At 41.1% G+C, this 26,262-nt stretch overlaps 10 protein-coding genes across 10 annotated transcripts; 4 read left to right on the top strand and 6 right to left on the bottom strand. All coding sequences in view use genetic code 12, as the record gives it.

Moving 5' to 3' along the window:
• Window positions 1-51: 51 nt before the first annotated feature.
• SED5 (SNARE protein SED5/Syntaxin 5) lies at window positions 52-1,110 on the top strand (the record flags this gene model as incomplete). The annotated part of the gene is made up of 1 exon (XM_001385394.1): window positions 52-1,110. Exon 1 carries the CDS (start codon window positions 112-114, stop codon window positions 1,108-1,110), a length of 999 nt encoding a protein of 332 aa, XP_001385431.2. The 5' UTR covers window positions 52-111.
• Window positions 1,111-1,819: 709 nt separating this feature from the next.
• Window positions 1,820-2,488, top strand: SNF7 (Vacuolar sorting protein SNF7 (Vacuolar protein sorting-associated protein VPS32); the record flags this gene model as incomplete). The annotated part of the gene is made up of 1 exon (XM_001385395.1): window positions 1,820-2,488. The coding sequence occupies one exon, from the start codon at window positions 1,820-1,822 to the stop codon at window positions 2,486-2,488; it is 669 nt and encodes a 222-aa protein (XP_001385432.2).
• A 780-nt stretch (window positions 2,489-3,268) lies between these two features.
• On the top strand, window positions 3,269-7,024 carry RPO41 (mitochondrial DNA-directed RNA polymerase; the record flags this gene model as incomplete). The annotated part of the gene is made up of 1 exon (XM_001385396.1): window positions 3,269-7,024. One exon carries the CDS (start codon window positions 3,269-3,271, stop codon window positions 7,022-7,024), a length of 3,756 nt encoding a protein of 1,251 aa, XP_001385433.2.
• A 259-nt stretch (window positions 7,025-7,283) lies between these two features.
• MOB2 (protein kinase activator involved in cell cycle and shape regulation) lies at window positions 7,284-8,156 on the bottom strand (the record flags this gene model as incomplete). Its single annotated transcript, XM_001385726.1, has 2 exons — window positions 7,284-7,989; window positions 8,080-8,156. 2 exons carry the CDS (start codon window positions 8,154-8,156, stop codon window positions 7,284-7,286), a joined length of 783 nt encoding a protein of 260 aa, XP_001385763.2.
• A 539-nt stretch (window positions 8,157-8,695) lies between these two features.
• On the bottom strand, window positions 8,696-10,450 carry PSD1 (phosphatidylserine decarboxylase; the record flags this gene model as incomplete). Its single annotated transcript, XM_001385727.1, has 1 exon — window positions 8,696-10,450. The coding sequence occupies one exon, from the start codon at window positions 10,448-10,450 to the stop codon at window positions 8,696-8,698; it is 1,755 nt and encodes a 584-aa protein (XP_001385764.2).
• Window positions 10,451-11,299: 849 nt separating this feature from the next.
• APC1 (Anaphase-promoting complex (APC), subunit 1 (meiotic check point regulator/Tsg24)) lies at window positions 11,300-16,018 on the bottom strand (the record flags this gene model as incomplete). The annotated part of the gene is made up of 2 exons (XM_001385728.1): window positions 11,300-15,724; window positions 15,794-16,018. The coding sequence occupies 2 exons, from the start codon at window positions 16,016-16,018 to the stop codon at window positions 11,300-11,302; spliced, it is 4,650 nt and encodes a 1,549-aa protein (XP_001385765.2).
• Window positions 16,019-16,203: 185 nt separating this feature from the next.
• On the bottom strand, window positions 16,204-17,563 carry TUF1 (mitochondrial translation elongation factor TU; the record flags this gene model as incomplete). The annotated part of the gene is made up of 1 exon (XM_001385729.1): window positions 16,204-17,563. One exon carries the CDS (start codon window positions 17,561-17,563, stop codon window positions 16,271-16,273), a length of 1,293 nt encoding a protein of 430 aa, XP_001385766.1.
• Window positions 17,564-17,968: 405 nt separating this feature from the next.
• PMT3 (mannosyltransferase) lies at window positions 17,969-18,924 on the bottom strand (the record flags this gene model as incomplete). The annotated part of the gene is made up of 1 exon (XM_001385730.1): window positions 17,969-18,924. The coding sequence occupies one exon, from the start codon at window positions 18,845-18,847 to the stop codon at window positions 17,969-17,971; it is 879 nt and encodes a 292-aa protein (XP_001385767.2).
• Window positions 18,925-19,707: 783 nt separating this feature from the next.
• On the top strand, window positions 19,708-22,361 carry MUC1.8 (possible mannoprotein; the record flags this gene model as incomplete). The annotated part of the gene is made up of 2 exons (XM_001385397.1): window positions 19,708-22,081; window positions 22,318-22,361. The coding sequence occupies 2 exons, from the start codon at window positions 19,708-19,710 to the stop codon at window positions 22,359-22,361; spliced, it is 2,418 nt and encodes an 805-aa protein (XP_001385434.2).
• Window positions 22,362-23,901: 1,540 nt separating this feature from the next.
• Window positions 23,902-26,187, bottom strand: BUL5 (ubiquitination pathway protein; the record flags this gene model as incomplete). The annotated part of the gene is made up of 2 exons (XM_001385731.1): window positions 23,902-26,090; window positions 26,121-26,187. 2 exons carry the CDS (start codon window positions 26,185-26,187, stop codon window positions 23,902-23,904), a joined length of 2,256 nt encoding a protein of 751 aa, XP_001385768.2.
• Window positions 26,188-26,262: the final 75 nt, after the last annotated feature.

A 26,262-nucleotide genomic window follows, 5' to 3' on the forward strand; every position in this document is an offset into this window, starting at 1 on the left:
CATTTTTATGGCTATTAGCTGTTCTTCTGTAGAGGGCAAATAGAGACAACGTCAGAATTACAACGATTTTTCTTCTCGTATAGACCCGATATAGACACACAAGGAAGAGATATGTCGTTGTCGATCCAGAACAGAACGTTTGAATTCCAGCAATGTGTTACTTCCTATGATAAAATAAATAGAAAACAGCACAACTATATCAAGCCCAATAACCAAGAATGGCCACCCAAAAAGCTGAAATTCAGCCAGCAGGCTTCAATCATTGCTAAAGATATTGTACATGTGACAGAGTTGTTGAGCAAATTGGCACTTTTGGCTAAGAGAAAGCCTCTCTTTGACGATAAACCAGTAGAGATAGGTGAGCTCACATATGTTATCAAACAAGAGATCTTCAAGATTGAACAGAACATGCAAAATTTACAACGGTTTGTGAAAGGAGATGCTAGTGTAGTTGTAGACTCGCAAACGACCCAGTTCTCCAAGAATGTGTTGAACTTGTTGAACTCTAAAATGAAGAATGTATCTGGAGAATTCAAAAATGTTTTGGAAATCAGACAGAAGAACGAAATTATGAACAAAAACAGAACCGAGAACTTTTTGTCTGCGGCCAGTAATCACCGTTCGAGCAACAATCCATCGCCGCTAGTGGAGTCAGGCGACCATCTCAGCAATCTAGGCGAAAACCCATATCTCATGAACACGCAACGAGCTGAATCGCCCCTACCATATGACCCAGATGCCGATCCAGATGTCTCGTATCCATATTCCAACGGCGAATACTTGTCAATACCCAACCAGACACAACAGATGCTACTTATGGAAGAACAGGGTGGTCAGTATTTGCAACAGAGAAACAGAGCTGTCGAAACGATAGAGTCTACCATCAACGAGGTCGGAAATTTGTTCCAGCAGTTGGCTACTATGGTAAGTGAACAGGGTGAACAGATACAGAGAATAGACGAAAATGTGGAGGACATCAGCTTGAACATCCTGGGAGCACAGAGAGAGTTGTTGAAGTACTACGCACATATAACCAGCAACAGATGGTTGTTCTTGAAGATCTTTGGTGTATTGATAGTGTTCTTCTTCCTCTGGGTGTTGGTGAGCTGATGAACTATATAGTATTTGTATCGCATACATAATAAGATGCAATGACTCTTAAAAACCTTCGTAGACGACATCTAATAATATATATGTATATATACGATCATTATTACAGTTCATAGTTAACAATCTTTCCCAGCCTGTTCTAGATACTTGGTCTCATAGTTAAGTGTGGCTATAGTAAAAGCGTACTTGGGTCGTGCACCGATGCGAATGTCATGTACAGAAAAACGAATGAGAAGCTCCAGATAGTGGCACTTCATCCACTCTTTTTAGGGGCTAGACAACTTCGTTACACCAGCCAGTTTCTGGGGATAAGATCCTATAGATACAAGCGACATCTACTTCGTCTCATTGATACCAGCAATACGACTTGTAAGTAAACCGCGTATTAATTTTTAAAGCAGCGAGATTTTCGAATCTCATCGTTTCTTATCTCAATCGACACACACGAGTTTCCTCTTAAACAACGATACTAACTAATATCTGCAGGTATCCAACCAAGTCAACCAGCCAATATCTAGTAACAGGAGTGATAAGACCACACCACTTTGCCGAGTCGTCTACTGTCTTACACTATCTATCGATTCTTTCCAAACGCGCGAGTACAATCATATTTTTGACTTGTAAATACTCATAGCATCCAGCATTTTGAAACTGCTAAACATTGCACTATAATTATTCATTAGACCGTATAGAAAACAGAGCTAACAACATGTGGAACTACTTTTTCGGTGGCAACAGCCTGACTAAGAAGGAACTTCCCAAGAAGGCCATTGTTGAGTTGCGAGAACACATCAACACCTTGAATAAGAAACGTTCCCATTTGGAACAGCAGATGGCTGATCAGGAGGCCATTGCCCGTAAGAACCTCAGCACCAACAAGGCAGCCGCCAAGAATGCATTGAAGAAAAAGAAGGGCTACGAAGTCGCCTTGATCAAGACCGAGAACCAGATTGAATCCTTGGAAACCCAGTTGGGAGCCATCGAAGGTGCCAACTTGAACTTGGAAACCATGAAGGCAATGAAACAAGGTGCCAGTGCCATGAAACAGATACATGGCGAATACAACGTCGAAAAGGTGGAAGACACCATGGACGACATCAGAGAACAGGTTGAGTTGGCCGATGAGATATCAGAAGCCATATCCAGACCAGTTGGTACTGAGTTCGTAGACGAAGACGAATTGGAGGAAGAATTGGCAGCATTACAAGCAGAAGAGCAACAGCAACAAGTCCCAGCACAGAAGGCTGCTCCTGAAAAGCAACCGGCCCAACAGTTGCCTAGCTTCCCTACGGTGAACAAAGCTCAGCCAGAAGCTACTGTGGAAGAAGACGAAGACGAAGAAGCCTTGAAGGCATTGCAAGCCGAGATGGGCTTGTAACTTCAGAAGGTTTAGATTGTAGGTCATAGTCGTCCAGAATGTGGCATACGATTTTAGTTCATGACATAATTGTAATCTTTTTTATATTACTGTTTTCATTTATTGGGTTATTGGTGAAATACTACACCGATTGTTTGCTACTTACGATTGTTCGTTGATTATCTTTTGTGCGAGAGGCATTGTTCGCTATACATACGAGCAGGATGTTGTTCTATATACTTTGATAATAATAATAAGATATGTACTAGAAACGCATTGTTTATACATAGAAAGGTAGTATAGGGGAGATGTTCATTGTCTCATTTCCTTCCTCCCATCGAGACAAATATATTCACTATATGTGGAACAATTACAAGAGAAATTTGTTCATTAGGCAAACTCTAACTCTACAGTTATACCATCTTATCGATTTCTTCATATTGCCTCCGTCTCTTACTTCACACAAACTAGAGTACACCGTTTACGGGATATGGCTAGATAATCCAGGTAAGCTGTGACATAAGCAGATTTCTGTTTTCCTGCATTTGCCATCTCCTACAAATTTTTTTTGCAAAATTTATATACGATGTTTTTCACTATCTCTACAATCACAGATACTCTTGAGCTCAAATTACAAACTTGGTAGTTCTGACTGTGTAGCATACCCAGATAGTGCCCAAGATGTTGTCGAGAAGTGTTGCGTCTTTGAAGCGAGCCAGAAGTCGCCAGCTTGCCTCTTCGGGTTTGCGCTCCATGACTACTCTCACATCTACAGCCAAACCACCTCTGTCTGTCTACTATATGCATCAGTTCCTCGAGCATTTGAAACTTCAAGACCAGGAAATCAAGAAGAGTCCTTCTATTCACAATAAAACTTTCTCAGAAATCATTGAAAATGAACCAGAATCCATTACAGATGAACAGAGACGTTTACGGGTATGGTCTTCTGACTACGATCCAGTAACTAGGTCGCCTTTTGCCAAAGACGTTTCCCATTTACAGTCACTTTTAGAGGTTCTTTTGACTAGCAAAAACTTCGACAGAGCTCGCAAGATCTTGGAGGCCATTCATCCTCTTTTATCAGAGCCTCATACCTTCATCTTCTCTGTGAACAAATACTTGCAGACATGGTCCCATGACCCCTCTGTTCATTACGGAGATCTTGAGCAATTTTTCTCCACAATGGAGCAGAGATACGGAATAACAGCCAATGAGCGGACTTTTGCGATTATTCTCGCCAAATACATTTCGGAAGATGGACCTTACATCCTGTACTTGAACCGTTTCTCTCAATCCAAAAAGACTCAAATATTGTCTTATATCGATGTCATCGGAGTTGAAGGTCTCATGAAAGTTTTTTCCGATAATAGCATCAGCATTGAAGATGTCCCCGAGGATTTGGTGAACCTCTTCAGAGAAGTCAGAAACGAATTGAACGACAAGGAAACGTTAATATCAGAACCAGAATACTTCAACGACGATAATACAGAAGTACCAACCGTCGATAAGGATGCTGAATCGTTACGTGCTGTGGACTCGTTTGGGTTGAAAGTGATTAGACATACCCTTTTGGGATTAAGAGAAGAAGCAGACTCCAAAGAGATAGTCTCTATCATCAAGCAAATGGAGGACGGTTTGGGTAACCAATCATGGTCAGACGATGAAGCATCCAAGTTAGACTTTTTCAAAGTATACAAAACGTTAAAGACTGAAGAACAACGTGAGAAATTTAATAGTGGATTGCATTCGTTCAATCTTACCAGGCAAAGAAGATTGGAGGTCAGAGGTGCCGATGGGGCTAAGGAAAAATGGAAGCATGAATTTGAAGAAATGCAAAAAAGAGGAGCATTGCCTTTGAACAAAGGATTGAACGCTCAATTATTCCAATGGTACAAGAACTTATTGCCATATGTCAAAAAAGAAGCAGAAATGTGTCAAAAGCTAATGGATGGCAAAGTCTCCAAAACGGATCTTTCGCCGGACGAAAAGAAATTGTACAAGGACAGAGAATACTACGCCCCATACATGGTGCTTGTCCCTCCCGAGAAGATGTGTGTGATCACTATTCTTGAGTTGTTGAAATTGAACTCCACTGGTGGTATTGTAGATGGTATGAGAGCTGCCAGGGCTCTTATATCTGTAGGTAAAGCTGTTGAACTTGAATACAAGTCACAATCGTTGTTGAAGTCTGAAATCAAGGCTTTTTCAAAGAAGGTTAAGTCGACAAACCAGTGGAAGAGAATCTTGTCCAACAAGAAAAACAACATAATAGAAAATCCAGACGACTCTACCGACTGGAGTTATACAGTATATGCGAAGTTGGGAGCAGTTTTGACCAATTTGCTTTTGTTCGTGGCAAAAGTTCCAGTCAAAGCCCATAATCCAACCACAGGCAAGACCATCACTGGAAGTCAGCCAGCTTTCTTCCATACATATCAATTCTTAAACGGCCAAAAGCTCGGGGTTATCAAACTTCATAAGGAGATAATCAAGCAATTGGCAGGAAGATCATTATCTAATGCCGTCCAGCCACAATTATTGCCTATGCTTGTTGCACCAAGAGAATGGCACAGTTACAACGACGGTGGATATCTTTACTCTAGATCGACTTTGGTGAGAATTAAGGACTCGGCTGAAACCACTGCATACTTGAGAAAGGCTGCTGATTTGGGTAATTTGAATGAAGTTTATGATGGATTGAATGTTCTTGGAAAGACACCATGGACTGTCAATCGTCGTGTCTTTGAAATTATCACTAGGTACTGGAACTCTGGAGAGGAATTCTTGGACATTCCACCTATTATGGAAGAACCAAACTTGCCTGAGCCATTACCTGTCGATGCTGAGCCTGCTCAAAAGTTTGAGTATCAAAGAAAGCTCAGAAGCGCCTTGAATGAAGCAGCATCACTTAGATCTCAGAGGTGTGACACCAACTATAAGTTGGAAATCGCGAGAGGTTTCTTGGGCGAAAAGGTATTCTTCCCTCACAACGTCGACTTCAGAGGCAGAGCATATCCAATCTCACCACATTTCAACCACTTGGGTAACGATCTTACCAGATCCTTGTTCTTGTTCTGGGAAGGCAGAGAACTTGGTGAAAGAGGTTTGGAATGGTTGAAAATTCATTTGGCTAACGTGTATGGTGTAGACAAGGCACCATTAAACGAAAGAGTTCAGTTTGTCAATGACAATTTGGAAAATGTCTTTGAATCGGCAAGAAACCCATACGATACAGATGCCTGGTGGAAGAAGGCAGAGAAGCCATGGCAGGCATTGGGTGTCTGTTTTGAATTGGAAGAAGCCTACAAATTGGAGAATCCAACTCAATATGTTTCGCACATTCCAATCCATCAGGATGGTACTTGTAATGGTTTGCAACACTATGCCGCTTTGGGAGGTGATATTGAAGGTGCAAGGCAAGTTAATTTACTTCCTGCCGACAGACCTCAGGATGTGTACAAGTACGTTGCCTCGTTGGTTCAAAAGAGAATCGACGCTGAAGCTGAAGAAGGGAACAAGTATGCCGTTTTCTTACAGGACAAGATCACACGTAAAGTGGTCAAGCAAACCGTCATGACTAATGTCTATGGTGTCACCTTCGTTGGTGCTACTGCCCAAATCAAGAAACAGATAGACCAATACTTCAGCGGTGAGGAAGACGTTGCTGACTATGCAAGATACTTAACGATGCACGTTTTCAACTCCATTAGAGAATTGTTTGAAGGTGCGCATTTGATTCAAGATTGGTTGGGTGATGCTGCCAAGAGAGTCAGTAAGTCTGTACGTATTGACTACGAGGATGCCAAGTCCAATGATGGTAAACCAAACCATTTGTCTTCTGTCATATGGACCACACCTCTTGGATTGCCATGTGTCCAACCTTACAGAATATCCAAAAATCAATTGATCAAGACCAATTTGCAAGATATTTCCATTTCTGACCCATTTAGTGCATCGCAAGTTGATGCTAGAAAGCAGCAAGCAGCATTCCCACCTAATTTTGTCCATTCGTTGGATGCCACTCACATGCTAATGACAGCAAAGGCTTGTGGGGATGCCAGATTGTCGTTTGCTTCGGTTCATGACTCATACTGGACTCATGCTGCCGATGTGGACCATATGAACAAGGAAATCAGAAACCAGTTTGTGAAGTTGCACAGTAGTAATTTGGTTCAGGAGCTCAAGGAAGAGTTCGAAAAGCGTTATAAAAACTGTCTTCAGGTGATAAGCATTTCTGGAGAGCATCCATTGGCCAAGGAGATAAAGGAAGTTAGAAGAAATAACGTCAAGATTTTGGGCAGAGCTATGACTGCAGCTGACGAAATCTACTTGGAAAAGACCAGATTAGAGCATTTGAACTCCGAAGATCCAGAGAAGGTCAAGATTGGTAAGGAAATGGTCACTACAGTAAGTGTTACAGAAAAATACGATTTAAATTCCATTGTGGGAACCACCAAGAACTTCCAGATCTTGGTTCCATTGACATTCCCAGACATTCCAGCCAAGGGTGAGCTTGACGTTGAGGTAGTCAAGGAATCACCATATTTCTTTTCATGAGGGTGACTACAAAATGTACATAGATTCACGTCACCTTCTTTCCACACACATTATACATAGCATCATATTGCATTTTTGTTTGGTTTTACGCAGATAGTTAGAGAGGCTCAGTTTTTTAAAGAGTGTAAATAGTTACGTTACTTTTTGTATTAATAGATATGACATTGGGAAACTAATATCTGAATTCATGTAAATGACCTAAACTGACTGGGCTTCCCATCAGACTTTTCTATATTATCTTGCCTTGCTGTTCGAAGCTTTATATCAATGGTAATAACGGTTCAAGCTCGTTTCTGTCTATTAAGTTGTACTCCTTTACGAGACTGATAAAGTGCGCAAAGAATGAGTTCCAATGCGCCTCCAAAGAGAGATGGACGATTTTGTCAAAATGATTATGGTAAATGTGGGCGAAGATTCTGAACATTTGCCTAGAAATATTCTTACAATCTTTCATGAAGTTCGGTGGAAAAGCACCACCCGTCTTTGTTGGAAATACTGATTGATCATTGATCTTGTTTGAAATCCAAGCGATCACATATTCGATGTATTGGCATGCTGGCAAGTTGACAGTTTGCCCGTTTCCATCCACCCAGAGATAGTTCGCACGTGGTCCAGCATTCATAGTCGGATATGCTTCTGGTGTGACATAGTCTGCTATCACACCGTAAAATTGATTTAGGTTGTTGAATAACTCAAAAATGTTAAGTGCCAACCACTCACCAAAGTCGACGTACTTAGGCAATTGCACGATGGTTTTAAAAGAGCCCTTGACGAGGGCAGTCTTAACAAACGGCTCACAAAGGAATAGAGGTAGCTGTTGTTCCTTAATGCTTGACGAGCCATTAAATGCCAGAGTGGATGAGTGAGACGATCTCTTCGGCAGCATCTGACGTGAACTCTGTTGTCCGGACCTATGTCCCTTGGTTGGAGAATGGCTATTGGCAAACTGGATCTGGTTGTGTACTCTTTGTTGTTTTGTAGGGGAACCTGGTGTAGCTTTGGTAGGAGATTGTGTTCTTCGTAATGGAGACCCTGACGAGTTCGGATGTGAATACAACGACAGTGAATCTAACTCCTTCTTGTTTTTTTTGGAACTTCTGCCAAATCCTCTTATGGTGTTAAGGAACGACATCTAGAGAGTAACTATGAATTTGGGAACTGGTGATGGCTCAAGTAAAAGTATCGTTTGACCTGAAACTATTAAAAAGATATGATCTGGCAACCAAATGTAAACAGGACTTGCGACAATGTTATCGAAACTTTGACAATTTGGTCGTTCTATACCAGTAGTATACTGTCTAAGGATTGAAGAAAAAGGAACTGGAACCTAAAAGTTGGTGGTTTGGGCTGGTGTTGTTTGTTTATGAACTATACCTGAATCAATCTGTTAAATAAAAAAATTCAACAAGCAGGTATATAGTCACGTGGAATTCTTACCTATTTCGGTCGTGTTTGTTTTGCTACTAGCATTAACGAGTCTAGTAGACCATGACAGGTGCTGAGCTTATTACAATATTTCATATTAGAATATGGCATTTATAGTTCACAAATCTAACTTATTATTTGTCTGGCAAATTATGAAGCACTCATATAATATCGCTTTTATTTGTTAAATAGATACGTTAACTACTTTTATATATGCATGGTATAATTTTACCAGAAAATCTCGAATCACACAAAATCTCCCAATGACTGCCCCATTTTGACCTTTTGACCGATCTGTAAGTTGAACTTGAAGTTTTCGGGGGCTTCAAAGACCAACACCACTGTAGAACCCAACTTGAATCCACCAACCTCTTGTCCCTTGGACAATGGAACACCGCCTAGTAATCTACTGGCCTTGGTGTACGTAGCTTCGTAAACTGTATTCTTCTTCAATTTCTTCTTTTCCTTCTTATCTGGCTCTGAACTAGTAGTGGAGAGTGTAGTCAAGTCTGTGGAAGATTCAGAATCGCTGACTCCCTCAAGCAAAGGAGTGTTCTCATCAGGGGTAGAATTTCTCAGATATACTTCGTGTTCGTACCTTTCATTGGTCTTCAAGTCCTTATCGAAGTTTACTACAATACTACCGACGTTGGTAGCACCTACAGGAATCATCGAGAAAAAGCCATACTTCCAGTAGCCGAGCAAGGCAACTCTTTCGTTCAACACAAAGAGGCCCTGTAAGGTCTTTTGGAAGAAGGGAGCTACAGAGAATAATTCACCAATAAAGTGTCTTCTCAAAGTAGTCACCCAGTTAGTAGGAGAGTGGTATCTATGATAATCGCCGGGAGCCAAATAGATAACTGTGAAATACAATTGCTTGTTTGGGCTAGTTTTGATAGCGTCTAACGGAGTGGGGGCCAAGTTCTTGGCCACGGCCATTTCCTTAGAGAATGTGGCTCTTGAACCCTTGGCTGTACCATCATGAACATCCTTGTAATCTAATTTGTTAATGTGGTAAGTTTCTGAGCCTTCGCCACCAATTATATCGTCTACAGAATACGAGATTCCGTTGATTTTGGCAAACTCTTCGTGCCTTTCCATAACGGCAAAGTCGTCCAGATTGTAGTCGAAGTCCAAGGAGTGACTTGGTGCTGCCAATCTTTGAGTCTTCAACCCTAAAAGAGCGTCAATTGAGTAGGTCATGCCCTTGACCTGTTCGATTTCGCCGTCTTCGATGACACCAAACTTCAACACTTTTCCGTCAGATGGAGAAACAAGGTCACTATCACCGAGGGGACGGATACCTGGTTTCAACTTACGGTAAAAGAATTCTGAGAGATTACTGTATGTAGTGAGATCCGGTTCGTCCATTTCGTCCAAGTTGACACCGAAGAGGGCCGAGTAGAGTCTGTAAGATGGCGACCTGACCCAGACAGGCAAGTTGATCGAGTTGACCTGGCCCCAGATACGCGAAATGGTCTTTAAGGGTAAAGTCGAATAGGCATACAAGTGCCATGACTGTGGCTTGATACGATACTGGTGAGGACCCGATTCTTCGTCGTTTTGCTCACCGCGTTCGTAGCTGACTTTGGCAGCAACACCACCCAACACGATGGCCAACGACGTGATGGTCCACCATCTGATAAATCTACGGCGCTGTTGTCTCCTTTTACGAGCCTCTACAGAGAAGAATCGCTTGTGAAAGTTCTTAGTTTTGACTTTCAACTTCTGGTTGGCATTGGAAAGCGATCTACGGGAGATTCTCAAGTTGGGGAAGTGGATGTTCTTTCTTGTAGGCATGAACTTAGAGCCCTTGGATGTCCAGGTCGAGTAGTACAAGACGTTCCTCTTGGGGCGAGGAATCTTGGGGAACTGGTAGTAGTAGGAGGTGAACTGGGAGAAGTTCCGCTTCTGCTGTTGCTCCTGTTGCTGATTCCGCTGCGCCTTGAGTGCGATTTCGGCCATGGTAGTGGCTCTCAGCAATGGGTGGTTGATATTCATTGTGTGTGGACCAAACACAGTCGAGGGAGACTGAGAGTACTTCATTCTGGGTCTGGCCAGAGGGGGGCCGAAGAAAGGAGGTCTGAAGGCCATAACAAAAGAAGGGACAAAAATAGGTAATCTGATGGTTATATAATAATATGGTCTAACTTTGGGACTGGGCACGGTTTATTCAGTTGAGAAACGTAGCACTATCAACAAAAGTTGTCGAAAGTTTGTTTAACTAGTGTGAAGGTTTACTACGTAAACTGGTATATTATTTTTTTTCATCGTGTGCGGTAGTATTATTGTTTTTTTACGAGACGTTTTTCAGCCTAACCGTCTGATTGGTAGCCTCAGCAGCACAATAATGTGTCCCGTGAATCTACAGTCTATATACAAATATCACTGAACCACTCCACCTGTTCTTCTGCGCTATGCTCTACTCTTCACGGAACGATCAGGTTCTACCTTTACGATACTACTCTACACTACACTGTATTTTACGGCTTATTTATGGCATTGTACCCTGACAGTTATATTCTAGACTTTCGCACCTCCCAGTTAGGAATCACATGAGATCTTCCTACTACATTCAGGTCACTATTGTCGTGTGTCGTCAATCCCAATCCTCTTGTGCGGTTTGTTGACTCCACCTCAGATTCTAGCAAATATGCAGAGTAGTCATACAGAATGAGTCGTCCTGGTTTCTAGTTCGATCCCTGGAAATTGGGCAAGCGTGCCTGACACTTGTGGCTCTTTCTTACATGACAATTCGCGTCAAAGCCATCCACTATCCACTAACATTTTAACTATTGTTGTTACAGTAGACTTCATGTAGATGTAGATGCACTCCATTGCCTGAGGTACTTAGGAAATTGCCCACACCTCTTGCTTCAATTGGTCAATAAACTCCACCGAAACATAGTGTAGTTCGCTGTTCATGAGTCTGTCAGAATACGAAAACAAAAGCTTCAAGTTCCAGAGATCTTCCATCGACTGGGGCGAATTGGCCATTCGGGCTAAATCGATCTTATTGTCAATGATATTGAAGATTGAAAGCTCGGTGCTGTAGGCATGAGAATCGTCATTCTCACTGCACTCGTAGAGTAACACCTGTTTCTCGTAGTCATCGATATGACCCATAGCTTCCAACTTAAGCAACGTAGACACATCTTCACTGATCTTGATTTCTCCGTTTTCAATTTGTAACGACTTGTTTTCATTTTTGATCAACGACCCAATGGACGGTGATAGCAACTTAAAGTTTCTTCTCTTGTAGACAAAAACCGTAAGCGACTTCTTAAATATTTCCAAGTATTCAGAATTCAACTCAAAGTCGATCTGTGCATTGAAGTAATCCCGCGACCGCGTTTGAATGGTCAAGATTTCGTCAAGAGGAGGCAACAAACATGGCGATAATGCCTCTTTCACTTCACCATTCTTGAGCAGAATTGAAACGGGAATCTTGAGAGGATTGTGTGAATTGACATCACGGATAATCAAGCATCGAGGTTCTACCGACAAAGCCCAGAAGTGTCGCAAGGCCTGAAGATGTACATCGACTTCGCTGTTTTCATTTGGATAGATTGGATACAAAGAGGTTATCAAGCATGCAATTGCAAAATTAGAATTGCCAAAGGCATATTGGCCACCACCGAGGAACAAGAACCCCAATGCGGTGTTAATAGCCATATAGTTTCCATATCCCATCTCCTTATTAGTATCGTCGTGTAATATTCTTAATCTTCTGAAAGTTTCTAAGTCTCCACTTCCTGCCATTACAACCGAAAGTGATAATGCAATCAAGTTCCTGATTTTTCCGGCGCATTGATGAGCAATCTTTTGGTCATAATTATTAGTGTTGAACGACGAAATCCTCATCATCAAGTCCAAATAATGCAACAAAGTGTTTCTGACAGTGCTGTCATGACTGGAAGCATACTTCACTGCCATTGAAAGACATGAACCCCCCAAGATATTGAAAAATCCCAATTGGTCACTATCAAGAACTTGAATATGACCTTTACCATACTTTTCGAAAAGGACTGATGGCACTTCAGATTGTACCCATTCAACCGATTTTCCAATATCATTCCAAAGAATTAGATTCTTAGCGATGCTTCGAAGCAATAGCAAATCAGGTCGAATATAATCTAGCATTTGTTCAGTATTAGGAACTTTTAGCTTATTGGCAACAGTAGCATTCTCGGTCTTGATATAGATGAAACCGAGAGCCATAATTGCTCCACAACATGACTTGTCAAGTTCTTGTACTGGTTGATAGTCTTTCATGGACGTAGCAAGTGAAGATAATCTGTCAACAACATGAGTATCATTGAGCCCACTTAAATCATTTCCTTTTCCTAAATTGACCAAACCAAGAGAAATACCAGCAGCCAATCTGTACCCTTCATGAATTTGTTCTGTATCATTCTGGGACACAGAACTTGTAATCTGGGAGAGTAGAATTTCACTCATACGGCGATGTTGACTCTCAAGATAAAGTAAACCTATCCCGATTAAACCAGCAGTTTGCACCATAATTGGAACATTTAAGTCATTTGCACCCTGTGGAAGCAAAGCCACAGCGTGAACAGACAATACCTTGGTTAATTTATTATCCATGGATCCTCTTATACTAGCTGCCATACCAATCAACAAGCCAACACTTGTGAGAGGATGTTTAGGACCAAGATAGTTGTAAATGTGCCATTCCTCTAGCTTCTTTAGATGGCCATTCAATCCTAGTCCTAATAAGAAGCCTGCATGTTGAGTATTCAATTCGGGTGGTTTGTTAAAAATGATCCAACTTCCCGTAATACCCTTAGCTTCTCTACTAATACTTAAACCAGAAGAAACGCCGTTATGGAAGTACCCCCATTCTGAAATCTTAGCAGGTATGGATCCATCGGAAAGAATGATATTAGTCATAGTGGGGGCGATCAAAGTGTTTAGGTTGAACTTGGGCACGGGAAACTTCTCAGTTAGCAATGGTTTACGACCAGCGTAGAATAATGCTGCCCTTCCCAAGGGTATTGTAAGAGTTCTTAATGCCACGAGAGCAGCTAAATTTCTTTGTTGAAGAACCAAATCATATTCACTGATACCTTCCTCAGCAAGTAAAGTTGCCGTTTGCGTCTTGGTTTGATGCAAAAGTGTAGTAATCTCATAATATCTTCTATCGTAGTCAAAGATTAACTTTGTTAAGCCAATTCTATCAGCCTCTGACTGTCCATCCCAAGGCGATATCGATTCATACTTTGTAAGGACATTTGAGAGAATAGAGCTAATACTTTTCACCTCAACTTTCGACCCTGTAAAACTTCGTGGATTGGAGTTTCTGGATAAGAACATAGTAAGGTCCTTTCTGCCTACCAACTCCAAGGTCTTGTTTGTCCATGCAAATGATGGATTTTCCTGGCAAAGCAGGATGGCCTCTTTGAGGAGAATGCTGATTCCAGGAGGATAGGTTTCTAGCTCTCCTCTCGTTATTCCATATTCACACATCATGTCGACCACTGCCGTGGGTCCAAAATTTGGTGACACGAGTATTTCGAAAAGCTTTAGAATGCAATGCGTTCTAGGAGTTATAAGGGAGTCCACTGAATCACTCTCCTCCAGCAATTGTGAAAACGTTAGGTATCTTATAATCTTACCTGTGAACAAACTGGCTAGAGATTCAAAAAGATTTGGAGCTGAATCTAGCATTAGCAACAGAAGAAATCTGACCGATTTATCTATACTGCTGAAGTCAATTAAATAGTACTTCGTCCAGGATTCTGGCCAACCCATCCAAACTGTGAATTGTGCTAGGAGGACTCCAAGTTTATTCAAACATGACTTGCTTGTACAATCTAATCTTGCCTCTTCGCGAAGTAGATGCAATGATAATGCAATATATGAAGCAAGGTCGCCGTAGTTGACTTTTGAATCAAGACATTCCAGTAACCTCTTTGCTGATGGTAATAGATTAGTGATCTCGTTAGGGGTACATTGTTCAATTCCATCTTGAAATGGGAAAAATAGGGTAAGTAATGCGATTACCAAGGCATTCCATTCATCCTTGGACTCATCTAATGCAAGTGCAGACCTCCATAGCATCCAGATGGTCTCTGTTACTTTAGACCCTGACAAGTATTTAAAAGAATGCAAACAATTGGCTACAAATTCGTTGTTTGGTTGAAGCAATAATCTGATCGTACCCACATTGCCATCCTTATATTTAATGGCCAAGTTTTCTTCGAAAGAGCTCTGTAAACCATCGACATTGGGGAACTTCAGTTTCAAGTATATCTTTTGAGAAGATACATCAACAAATGGATTGACGAGAATGATGGAGCCATCTTCTTTTAATGCAATAACAAATCCCTCCATTTTTCGACTGTTTAGAGGAATACATTCTTTACAAGTTATCTGATAGCAATGGTGGAAATGATTGGAATGATGCTTGTACAAGTATACCCGTGCTTCTTTCTTCAATTTATTAACCACTACTATGGCTTCTTGCTCTTCAAAGTTTATGCCAAAAACTTGCATATGAGCTTTATCTGTATTTGTAGGAAGCACATCAGTTCTAGTCAATATCATATCTCGTCTCAAAATGGGTACTTCATGTGCTACATGTGACTTACGTTTTGTATTATCGGGAAAGTTGTTCTCTGTTCCCATTCTAGCAATAGACGATATGTCTGCTAATAGAGTACTCGTTCTTTTTTTCTCCATATTCAACGACAATACGTTTTGATTAACCCCAGATGATCCTACAGAGGCATCAAAGTGTCCTTCTTCTTCTAATACTCTGGAAGGATTGGGTGTAGAAAGCAAGGAGTAGTTCCTTCGCAGATACTTTGTACCTGAATCTAATATCTTCGTACCTCTATGTGACGCTCGTATACTGTAGATTATGACGTTTCTCTCTTGAGGATTAAATGTAGCACATAAAGACGATGTCTTGTTCAACCCTTGTCTAGGAAAAGAGAGTAAAACTTCATTCGGCGACACAATTGATGTGGACGAAGTGGCTATAATCCGGAAATCGCCTATTGGATCTACCAAAGTAAGGAATTTTGCCCCTCCCAACTGAGACAATTGTATACTTTCTTGGGTATTGCTCAATTCGGCCAGATTGACATCTCTTTCTAAAACAAGCCCTGACTCAAATGGGAAAGCATTCTTGACAGCAAATGGAAAACTGACTACATAATTTCTGCCATCGGAATAGTAGATATTGGCTGCTTTACGGAAACAAACTACAAGACATTCGGCTGATGAATTGCTTGCTTCTCGATCTGGCTTTTGGTGATGGCTGTTTCTCTTATGTAAATTGGTTCCGCCGTACAATGAAAATCCTATATAGTTGACGCTGTTGAACGACGTAAATGTTGCAGTCACGATATCTTCTTCAAAAGCCAATTTCTTTGAAACAGAGGATCCAACTAATATTATGACTTCTCTTGTAGATGTGAGAAGCTGTCTATAATGACTGAATAGCTGTATGGAATAAGGAGAGGTCGAGAAAGGAACCTGTAACTCGTCTTTTAGACTCAACGCCGGCAGCGAGAGTACTTGTGACTGCTTTTCAGACATTTGATTCCGTTTGTCTCTATAGGGAATAAAATTGAATAGAAGTTGCAAACAGAATTAATGTTGAAGTGGATCTGTTTGTTTATATATCACGTGATTTATACTGAAAGAGCCGAAGAAAGTGATAGTGATTTAGTGCTTACTCTAGCTCTAGTCTATTTTCTACTCTACATACTCTACACTTTTTTATATACACTGCTTTCAATTCATACTCTATATACAAGAGCCTCAACCACTAAATATACAACTAGTAGCCTACTCGAGGATTCTGGTGATCAAACCAGTACCAACGGTCTTACCACCTTCTCTGATGTTGAAACGTTGGTTGACTTCGATTGGAGTAGCCTTAATCAACTCGCCAACCATTTCGATGTTGTCACCTGGCATGACCATCTGAGAGTGGTCAACACCTTCACCCTCTGGGAAAGAGAAGGAGCATGTGACGTCGGTGGTTCTGAAGAAAGCTTGAGGCTTGTAGTTTTCACCGAAAGGAGAGTGACGGCCACCCTCTTCAGTGGTCAAAACATACAAAGAGGCCAAGAACTTCTTGTGCGAAGTGACGGTGCCTGGCTTGGCCAACACCATACCTCTCTTGACTTCGTCTCTCTTAACACCTCTCAACAAGACACCACAGTTGTCACCAGCTAAAGCTGAGTCCAATTCCTTCTTGAACATTTCGATACCAGTAACAGTGGTCTTGAATGGCTTGTCGAAGTTACCGACGATTTCGATTTCTTCACCCTTTTTCAACACACCTCTTTCGACTCTACCAGTCACAACAGTACCTCTACCAGAGATGGAGAAGACATCTTCAACAGGCAAAAGGAAAGGTTGTTCCAAGTCACGAGTTGGGGTAGGGATATGTTCATCGACAGCATCCAACAACTTGTCAATGGCTTCCTTACCGATTTCTGGTTGCTTACCTTCTAAGGCGCAAAGGGCAGAACCCATGATAACTGGGGTGTTGTCACCGTCGAAACCGTAGGTGGACAATAATTCTCTCATTTCCATTTCAACCAACTCCAACATCTCAGGATCGTCAATGGTATCAACCTTGTTAACAAACACAACCAATTCTTGCACACCAACTTGTCTGGCCAACAACAAGTGCTCTCTGGTCTGAGGCATCTGGCCGTCAGTGGCAGCAACGACAATGATAGCACCGTCCATCTGGGCGGCACCAGTAATCATGTTCTTGATGTAATCGGCGTGACCTGGACAGTCAACATGGGCATAGTGTCTCTTGTCAGTCTCGTATTCAACGTGGGCAGTGGAGATAGTGATACCTCTGGCCCTTTCTTCAGGAGCTCTGTCAATGGAAGAGTAGTCCAAGAAGTTGGCACCACCCTTTTCCGACAAAACCTTGGTGATGGCAGCAGTCAAGGTCGTTTTACCGTGATCGACGTGACCAATGGTACCAATGTTCACATGGGGCTTGGAACGGTCAAAGGCTGCGTATCCTCTGGTCAAGGCAGGACGGAACTTCAACACACCGACACGGCCGGCGGTACGTAAAGCACTCACGGTGCTCACTACACTTCTGTACATCGTAGAAATTGGGCACTGACGAGTTTTAGTAGGTGATGAAAAGAACAGCTGACATCAGTTCATCCAATTGGACTCTGAAAAATTGGATCGCCAGATGTCGGGAATTTGCGGGTAACACTGAAAAGTTATGTAAGCGATGTCGCAGTTTTGTATGCAGGATGGTATTCTAACCAAGAGCGTGAGACAATATGCTACTATATTTGTATGAGATACCAAGTGCTAGTGAATGGAAACCGTTACGCTAACTCTTTCCAATGTTATATTGTAGTAGCAATGTGTAATTCATAACTTTATATTCGATGTTCATGGCATTATGTTGTTCTGCTATAGGACACTACGTCTTTAGCTATTGTCTTTTGCAATCGGTTATCTACAGTACCAATAGTAGTATTACTTTAGCAAACTCTACAACAACGGAGCTGCCTCTTCACCGTCGATTTCCTGCTCCTGGAGGTTTTCGGCGATGATTCTCTCTACTGCTAAACGCTCAGCCAACTCCGCATCCTGTCCCTTATTGTGGAAGTACTCATAGTACAAACACATAGCCAACAAAACACCCTGAAGCAGAGCAGCGACCAAGTACGACACCCACGAACTCCAATGCGAGCCCTTGGTGAAGAACAATGTGGCAGTGAATACAAACCCACCAGGAGTCTGGATACACATCATTCCTATCGACAACGTACCTGGGTGCTTCAAGGTGTAAGTAGTGTAGATTTGGGGCACATACTTGATCACCGTTAACAACGTCGACAACAATCCATTGATGCTGGCAATTGAGTAGAGCACCGACTTGTCTGAATAGAGACCTACTACTATCTGAACAATCGAAACTACTCCATGTAAAGCTACGAGTTTACCGACTTGCACTATACGTTGGTACTCGTGTTTATCCTGTTTCAACGAGTTTTGTGTCAAGATAAGCACAAAAACTAGAATCAATATGGCACAAGTGCACTGCAATCCGATTTGGACCAAGTTGAGTTGTGAATTGATACAGTTAAAGGTGTTGAGTGCTCCGGTGGCACAGCAGTGTCTGGCTTTGGAAGATACTAAAATGATATTCGTTAGGGTGAAGATGGAGGAACACGATCCCAAAAGCAAAAAGTTGGTTGACAAACCTTCTGACGTTCTTTTGGAGTATATCCGATGGTATTGTGGAAGATAACTGATAAAAATCCCTAATGTTATCAAGATCAGAAAGATAAGATTGACTGTCGAGGCACCTTCAAACACTGAGCATGAGTCGTCTCGTATAACGAGGCCGCGGGGTATGTGTAACATTTTATTGGATATATCCGTGTTTTGTAGGTGTATGGTGGTGTCTATGGTGTTTATTAGTTGCTATTAAGATTGGCGATGTTCTTCTTCCGACAAGCTGTTTCTTTATCAATGGCAGAAGAAACATATATAAATAGTGCCTTGGGGTACATGTGTGCCACAAATTTTGGAACAGGTGTGCAGGATCGTGACTCCAACCGTTTTTCCTTGACAGATATAGTTTTGAGGAGAGCTTTATAGCGTGGTGACGTCTAGATATAGTTACTGACAATTAACATTTCAAGAATATTATAATATTCTGGAGAATAGTATATATATAGAATGTCTTAAAATTTATTTCTGAAGAATATAACATGCGAATATTTTGTCACTGTTGTTAATAGAGGTTTTATAATTATCTACAATTTAAGAATTTTGGCAATAATTCTTAAATCTGTTTCAATTATGACTAAAGAAAAACAATAATATGGTCGTAATAAATATTGTAGCTGTCGTACAGAAAATCCTTATTTTGCAGATTTCTTGTTGAATAGCTTTTAGTATCTGCATTTCGAAGAACCCATACAAAATTTCACCGTTTGCCTAATTTGTATACTCTTATACCACGGAATAGCAAAAGTGAATACTTTATTGAAAGATTTATTTCCTGCTAATAATCGAAATCTCCAGGCTGTGTCAGAATTACCTCTTAGATAGTTTCTGATTCCGAACTTACCCTGGCCCGACCCGTAATCACATAAAGGCTAATTATCAACTATTTGCACCCAGTTACTAAGTACTGCACATACCATAAACAAATAACTAAATTAACAAAGAGTACTGAAATCACCAAATTCGAGTTATCTTCTTCTCGTCTAGCCACCATGAGTTCCAGACTATGGGCGGTGAACGCAACCAAAAAGAAGAAGAACGAGCTCGTTCCAGGGTCACTGCGATGGATCACGAACGAGATGTCGCTCCAATATGACAGTGCCCTCACCAACTGTGAGGACCATTTTCAAGATTGTAGTTCTCGGTATGATAGCCTCTCCAGCTTTGTACAGAAAGTTCTAGACATCACCAATAGCACAGAAGATCACACAGAAGACCTATCGCTATTGTTGGCTGTGCTGAACCCTACCGTTTTCTCACCAGAGTTTTCAAAATCAACTACTTTTGTGCAGCCTACAGAGCCAGAAGATATGTACTCATCTAACCATAAGGATTCTACTCCCAATATTCGAACTGCCAATTCTAACGATATCACCATACCCGTCAAGCCTGAAAACATCAAAGAGGATACTGTCATATCCGAATCACGTAATTCTCTAAAGCAAGCGATCATCGCACAATCTTCACCAATACGACATCGTACTTCTCAGTATAGACAAACTCCAGTGAAACCCAGAATAAACCAACCACCACGACTAATGCACGCGTCGCCAAATCAAATTGATATATCCCCACCTCATTCGAATTCCAGTATGGATCGAATTGATACTGGTCGCAAATCGCTCAGCTCTTCGTCTCCTCCAAAAGTTGTACAGCAATCTCTCCCTTCTGTCGAAACACATCAAACGGAACATACATCTACCGCCAGAAACACACTGTTAATAAATGGCATAGATGATTCATTTCAGGCTATCAGCACAGCTATCAGAAAGTCAATAGCGGGAAAATCTGCACTTACGATATCATCGAGCACTCCTGCAAAAGCTAAGAAAAGTGGAGTATACGAAGAATTTGAGACAAAAATTAATCTACAACCTGAAGAAGCCAATAGAAGCTCAACTATTCATTCAACTGCACTGAGCAATGAAAACACAAGGAAGATATCGGCTTCTATGAGAAGTTCCATCTTTGTTGGACTTCCTACAAGAGAGCCTATTACAGTCAATACTAAATCTAGTAAGCATTCCTCCATCAAAAGTAGATCACTGAGACTATTTGAAAGACTAGATATTGCTTCCAGAAGAGATACATCCTCAGAAATTGCTATTGACAATAAGGTTGCGAACAAGGGCGAAGATAAAGCAGATAAAGAACATGACGTTGATGCTAATTTTGATATGTCTCCTGTAGCAATCCCCAAGCGAGCGTTTGCAAATTTCAATAGCATCAAAAGTCAAGTGGATATGAAAAATAATGGTACGACTAACCTCAATTCAGTCCCCGATCTAAGCAACACCACCTCAAAAAGCAATTTACTTCCAGACAAGCCAGTAAAAATTCCCAACAAAGAACACACCATCCCAAGCAGAGCAGAAACTGAAGAAAATATCATCAGCGAAATCGGCGTCCCTTCTACAAAAGCTCCGAGAGAGCCAGAAGATGTCAAGTCAACTTCTGCAACAGTAAGAAAGACATTGCTTTCTGAACTGCCATCGATCAGACCATTTAATTCGTCAACAAATGGAAGTAGGTCTCCTACCCGAAGTTACCTTTCATTTAAGTACAAGGGCAGTCCCAGAGAACCTACTACCAGATCTCGTAGCCGATCTCCTACACGTAGTGTTGGACCGTTATCCAAGAAGTCATCTCCAATACTGAAAATTCACGATACAACTGGCTATGATGTTCCTGAAAATGACGAAAAGGGGTTAATCTCTCGTCTAACCATTCCGACAAGTTCAAGTGCAGCAAAGAGAAAGACACCGACATCTTCAAAAAGAGAAACAGAGAGCAGAAAATCTGAAGGCAGGAAGACTGATTTAATGAATACAAAGAATAGATTTTTGACTACTACATTGAACTCCAACAATCCCCAATTTAGTCTCAAAAGACCACAGTTTCAAGGAAATCAATCAGTCGCCGCCAAGCCGTTGCACTCCCCAACTAGAAGACGAAACCCAGCAATTGAAGATCTAGAGATTAAAACTGCACCCAAGTTGGAGCCCGATGCTATACCTATTTTGAAGAAAAAATCAATGATGGCAGAAAGAAGCGAAGCAGCAGCCCAAAAACCGAAGCAGAAATTCACGATTTCGATGAATCATACTTCTAAGCACAAGGCGGAAATAGTGCCCTTTTCGAATCAGAAGCAACTTGGAGACGTCTTCGCCCGAGATGAAGACACAAAGGAGAGTCACGACGTCCATCAATTTGAAAAATATAGCTACAGAAATAATGCTGTCGCTTTGCCTGAAGCAGCAAGGGGAGGTTTTGGCAGTGCAAAAAGAAGAAAGACAAACAAGGAAGATAAAACACCTTCTAGAACCGGTGCTCTTGCAAAGAAACAATTTCTCGAGAAGAAAGCTAGTAGGATTTCTGTGGCTGAGAGAAGAACGCCCCACAAGAATGCTGATCCTCTTACACCTGCAAAATTGCACTACTCAGCTGAAAACCTACCTGATATTCCTACTGATGACGAAGACGATTCCAACGGAAAAGACCGAAAAATATTACAAACATGGGGACATACTCCTGAGATCAAACTGATTATAATGAAGAACATAGAGGTGAATCCAGTTTCAGTATTTGGTGATGTTCCTCAGCTCAACATGGAGGAGATATTCGATTCCCATTCTTCCAGAGCTAGAGCAATGCAATCGCCTGATATGTCGCCATTAAACTTATTACAAAGGCAAAAGGAAGAACGGGAATATGCTAGCTACATGGGCTACAAACTGTAGAATTATATCCTATAGTACATGTATTATATTAGAAATGTCTATTATTAAGCTTGACGTTTGGATAATGCAAATTGTTTGTTCCATTTGGACAACCAATCAGGCGAATCCGACTTAGGTACCACGTAGAGTCTCAAACTGTTGTCGAACAAGGGTGCCTTCGATTTGTCATTCATGAGTGCATTGTTGATGGAGATCTTCTTACCAACCTTGACTAGGCCACCCGAAATAGTTTCCATGTAGCACTCTAATTTCTTGACACTAAAATTCTCATGCTTTGGATCTTCAAACCATTCCTTAGGTCTATCCATAAGCAATTCTAAGATCTCCAATGGAGTAGAAAGTTCACCAACTTCGGCAATATAATCAAACTCATCAGTGGTGGGGTATAAAATCATTGCTGGAAAGATCAATTGGGATTCATGATCCGTTTCATTTTCCAATCTAATCTTAGCATCTGTAAGTAGCTCTGGTGGGTTGACAGACTTCAATATGGTGTAATGTCTTAACTTAATTGTGTTGTCTAAGATATCCAATCTCATCTTCTCTTTTTGTTGTTCCCTTTCCTTCTTGATTCTAGCATCTTCAATTGCTTTTTCTTTGGCAATTACTTGTTCAAGAAGATCTTTGACAGATTTGTTTTCTGGATCTATATTCAAACCATATTCCAAGATTTGCTTGGCTTCTTCATATCTACCGACTAGGAAAAATGCACGGCCGGATCTGAAACATGCCTTGATACTCTTTTCGTCTATCATTAGCACTTTTTTACAATCCTCAATGCACTTCCTGTAGTTTTTGAGTTCAAGATTACAAGCAGCTCTATTCAAGTAAAGAGCCGAATTGATAGAATCTATTCCACATTCTATTTCAAGTCCCTTCGTATAATAATCTATGGCAGCTTTGTAATTCTTCGCCTTATAACAATCATTTCCTTGGTTCTTAAAATTGGTGGCAATTTCATCTGGTTCACCATCATATGCCAAACTCTTAAGAGCTTCCAAGTTTGTGTTTTCTCCACCTTCCCCATCAGTTTCATCTAATTCTGTCATGAAGAATGGCATTCTATTCAATTCCTTCATCACATCTTCTGTAGATTTTTCAGCCATATCTGACAACTGTGGAGGCAAGTCAGGCTCGCCCGGCTTTGGAACGTATCTTCTCTTCTCCCATTCAGAGATGAGAGCATCTTCGGCGTCTTCTATCTTCATAATGATACAGATATCTAGATGTTGGTAATACTCTGCTTTCTTTGAATAGTAATCAAGTAGACTTGATAAATTTTAGAGATGAGATCCGATACATAAAACACGTGACATATTCCGGAAATGGCTGCAATTTTTGCAACCTCTATAGCGACCCCAAAGGTTGTTGGCTATAATATATACGTTAAATTAATCTATATATTTGTAATAGAATATGAACCTAGTTACAATATTTTTGGACAAATCATACTTGTTTTTGACGTTGGAGAATTAGGGGAACCTTCACATGAAATTTCTCTCCGTTTGGTGTTCTCAAACCTATATTTAAATAGTATAGCCTGGCAACGTAACATGTTTGGAAATCTGGAACAAGACAAAAATCACTGGACATGGAAGGCAAATGAATAGCTGAACTAAGGTCGATATTAATATTGAATTTCTTGGTGAACTTAACTTCGTCGTGAGGGGCAGTTGATCCAGCACCTGCCACAGCTTCCTGTTCCCAAGGAATTGAACTAAGCAATTGCACAGGAGTAGAAGAAACATCAGATTGGAGTTTCATCTTGTCAATCTTAAAATGATCATATTTTGTCGAGAGGTTAGCCATACATTTCAAGTCCCGAAGCATCTGCTTCTCAAGATTTAAGGACTCTACACCAACGTCCTTAATCAACTTGGATAACTCTAAGGCATACTTTTGGTATGTCCTCAATGTTACAGTATCAAAGTTGTCAACAGATTTTCCTTTATTCTCAAACATCATTTCCGGGTGAATCACAAGTGGTATTGGCAATTTTTTTGATTTCACAGTTAATGCAATCAACTCAACTGATATTCTTTTGAATCCAGGCAAGTCGCGGCTGCCGTTTTCGGCAGGTAAAAACGTTAGTTCCATGGGAATTGAAACGGTTGTAGTAGGTGGAGCCTTGCCACGAAGGTATCGCGGCAAAGGATGATAGTCCACATGATATTCTGACTTTGGCGTTGTTAACCCGCACATGCCCAACACCTTGGATGTGCCAAAGACATTTCTCCTCTTAAATGGGAAAAGAACCTCATACAAATCATCTCTACTTCTATGTACGTGACGAGCTCGAACCTTAGAATAGTACGATTGTTGCATCTTAGCAACATCTGCTGCACTATCTGTTGGATGTAGTTGGTTATCTGGTGAAGTAGTATTGCTTCTTTCATCTACTGGAATTGCGGATAATTCGCGGGCCAATGAAATCTTCTCCTTGATATTTTGCTCCATGCTAGCAGAAAGTAGTTTTGCTTCTTCATTTATCATTGATCTGTTCAACTCAAAAGAGTTTGTAGTCACTGGAATAACACGTAGATAGCAATAGTCTTCGTTTGCAACCACGTACTCATCATCACCTTGTTTTCCTAAAGATTTTACAAAAATTGATTCATAGTCCGAAGCACGTCCAATAATTCTTGCACTAACACTAAAATCAATAGAGGCACTTGAAAAGAACATGTCGTTAGTCAAGGAAGCGTAACATTTCCCTCGGTGAGCGTCTTCCTCCGACAAAGACAGTTCCAAATCTGATTCTTTATATTTCTGACGCAATGATGTGATGACTTCGTTCTTGGATATTCCTAAAGTGGGAGGAATCTGGAGATGCTTAACAAATCCATGTTCACATGTGACATCTAGTAACTTTTCTGGCACTTTGAATGCAAAGAACTTCTTATAGGTAATATTGGGTTCGAGTATCTTTCTTGGGTCGAGCTGGACGTGAGTTCCATCTATAGGGTCTATAATAATAGTGGGCACCATGGGGTTATTATTGTCGGAAACAAGTCTATCTAGGGCTGCATCATTCCAGGACGCATTGAAATCAAACATGGTAAGAAACCGGACCACTGTAGTAGGAGGGCGGACTACAGAGCTTTGCAAGTTACCATTACTTCCAAATGTAGCACATCCTTCTAAGACGGTAGAAAACATATCGAACGGCACGTCATATTTTGTCTTGTTAGTAACTAACACAAACCCATACAAATAGTCTCCCTGCTTTATCTCAATCGATAATGGATCTATAATCTTCGGTTTGACTCCAACTTTGCCAACGGTTTCAGTCATAAAGATATGAATATGAAGAGCCTTCGATATTTCTTTATTGGAGGCAGATATTCTTTTTAACTTGTGTGCATTTTCCAAAATTGTTTCGTTGGACTCTCCTTCAAGATCTAAAGGGTTTGCGAATAGCTCTCGTACTGGCGAGGTGGGCAAAGAATAGGTGCTTGGGATGCCGTCGAAACCACCATACTCGTTGTATGACAGGGCAGATGAAATAGGTGAAAGTTCATAACTAGGAGGCTGAGTCCGGAGATCTTCTCTGCTTGGGATCAATTGCTTAGATATAGTTGAACGGTACATTTGGTAGGATGGCAAAATGTTGACAAGCTCGCTGTCGTTGCCATCTTCATTGGCAATGTCATTGGCTGATGCACTTGACTTGCTTTTCCGTCGCAAAGACAAAGATGACAACTTCAAATTGAACTTTTTGCGGTCCTCCATTGGCTGACAATATTTTGCTGCTTAACCTCTAGTTCTACCCAATCACTACTTTATTTAATATATATGTTCCTTTCT

The sequence above is a fragment of the Scheffersomyces stipitis genome, chromosome 6 (assembly GCF_000209165.1).
Source record: "Scheffersomyces stipitis CBS 6054 chromosome 6, complete sequence".
Lineage (NCBI taxonomy): Eukaryota > Fungi > Ascomycota > Pichiomycetes > Serinales > Debaryomycetaceae > Scheffersomyces > Scheffersomyces stipitis.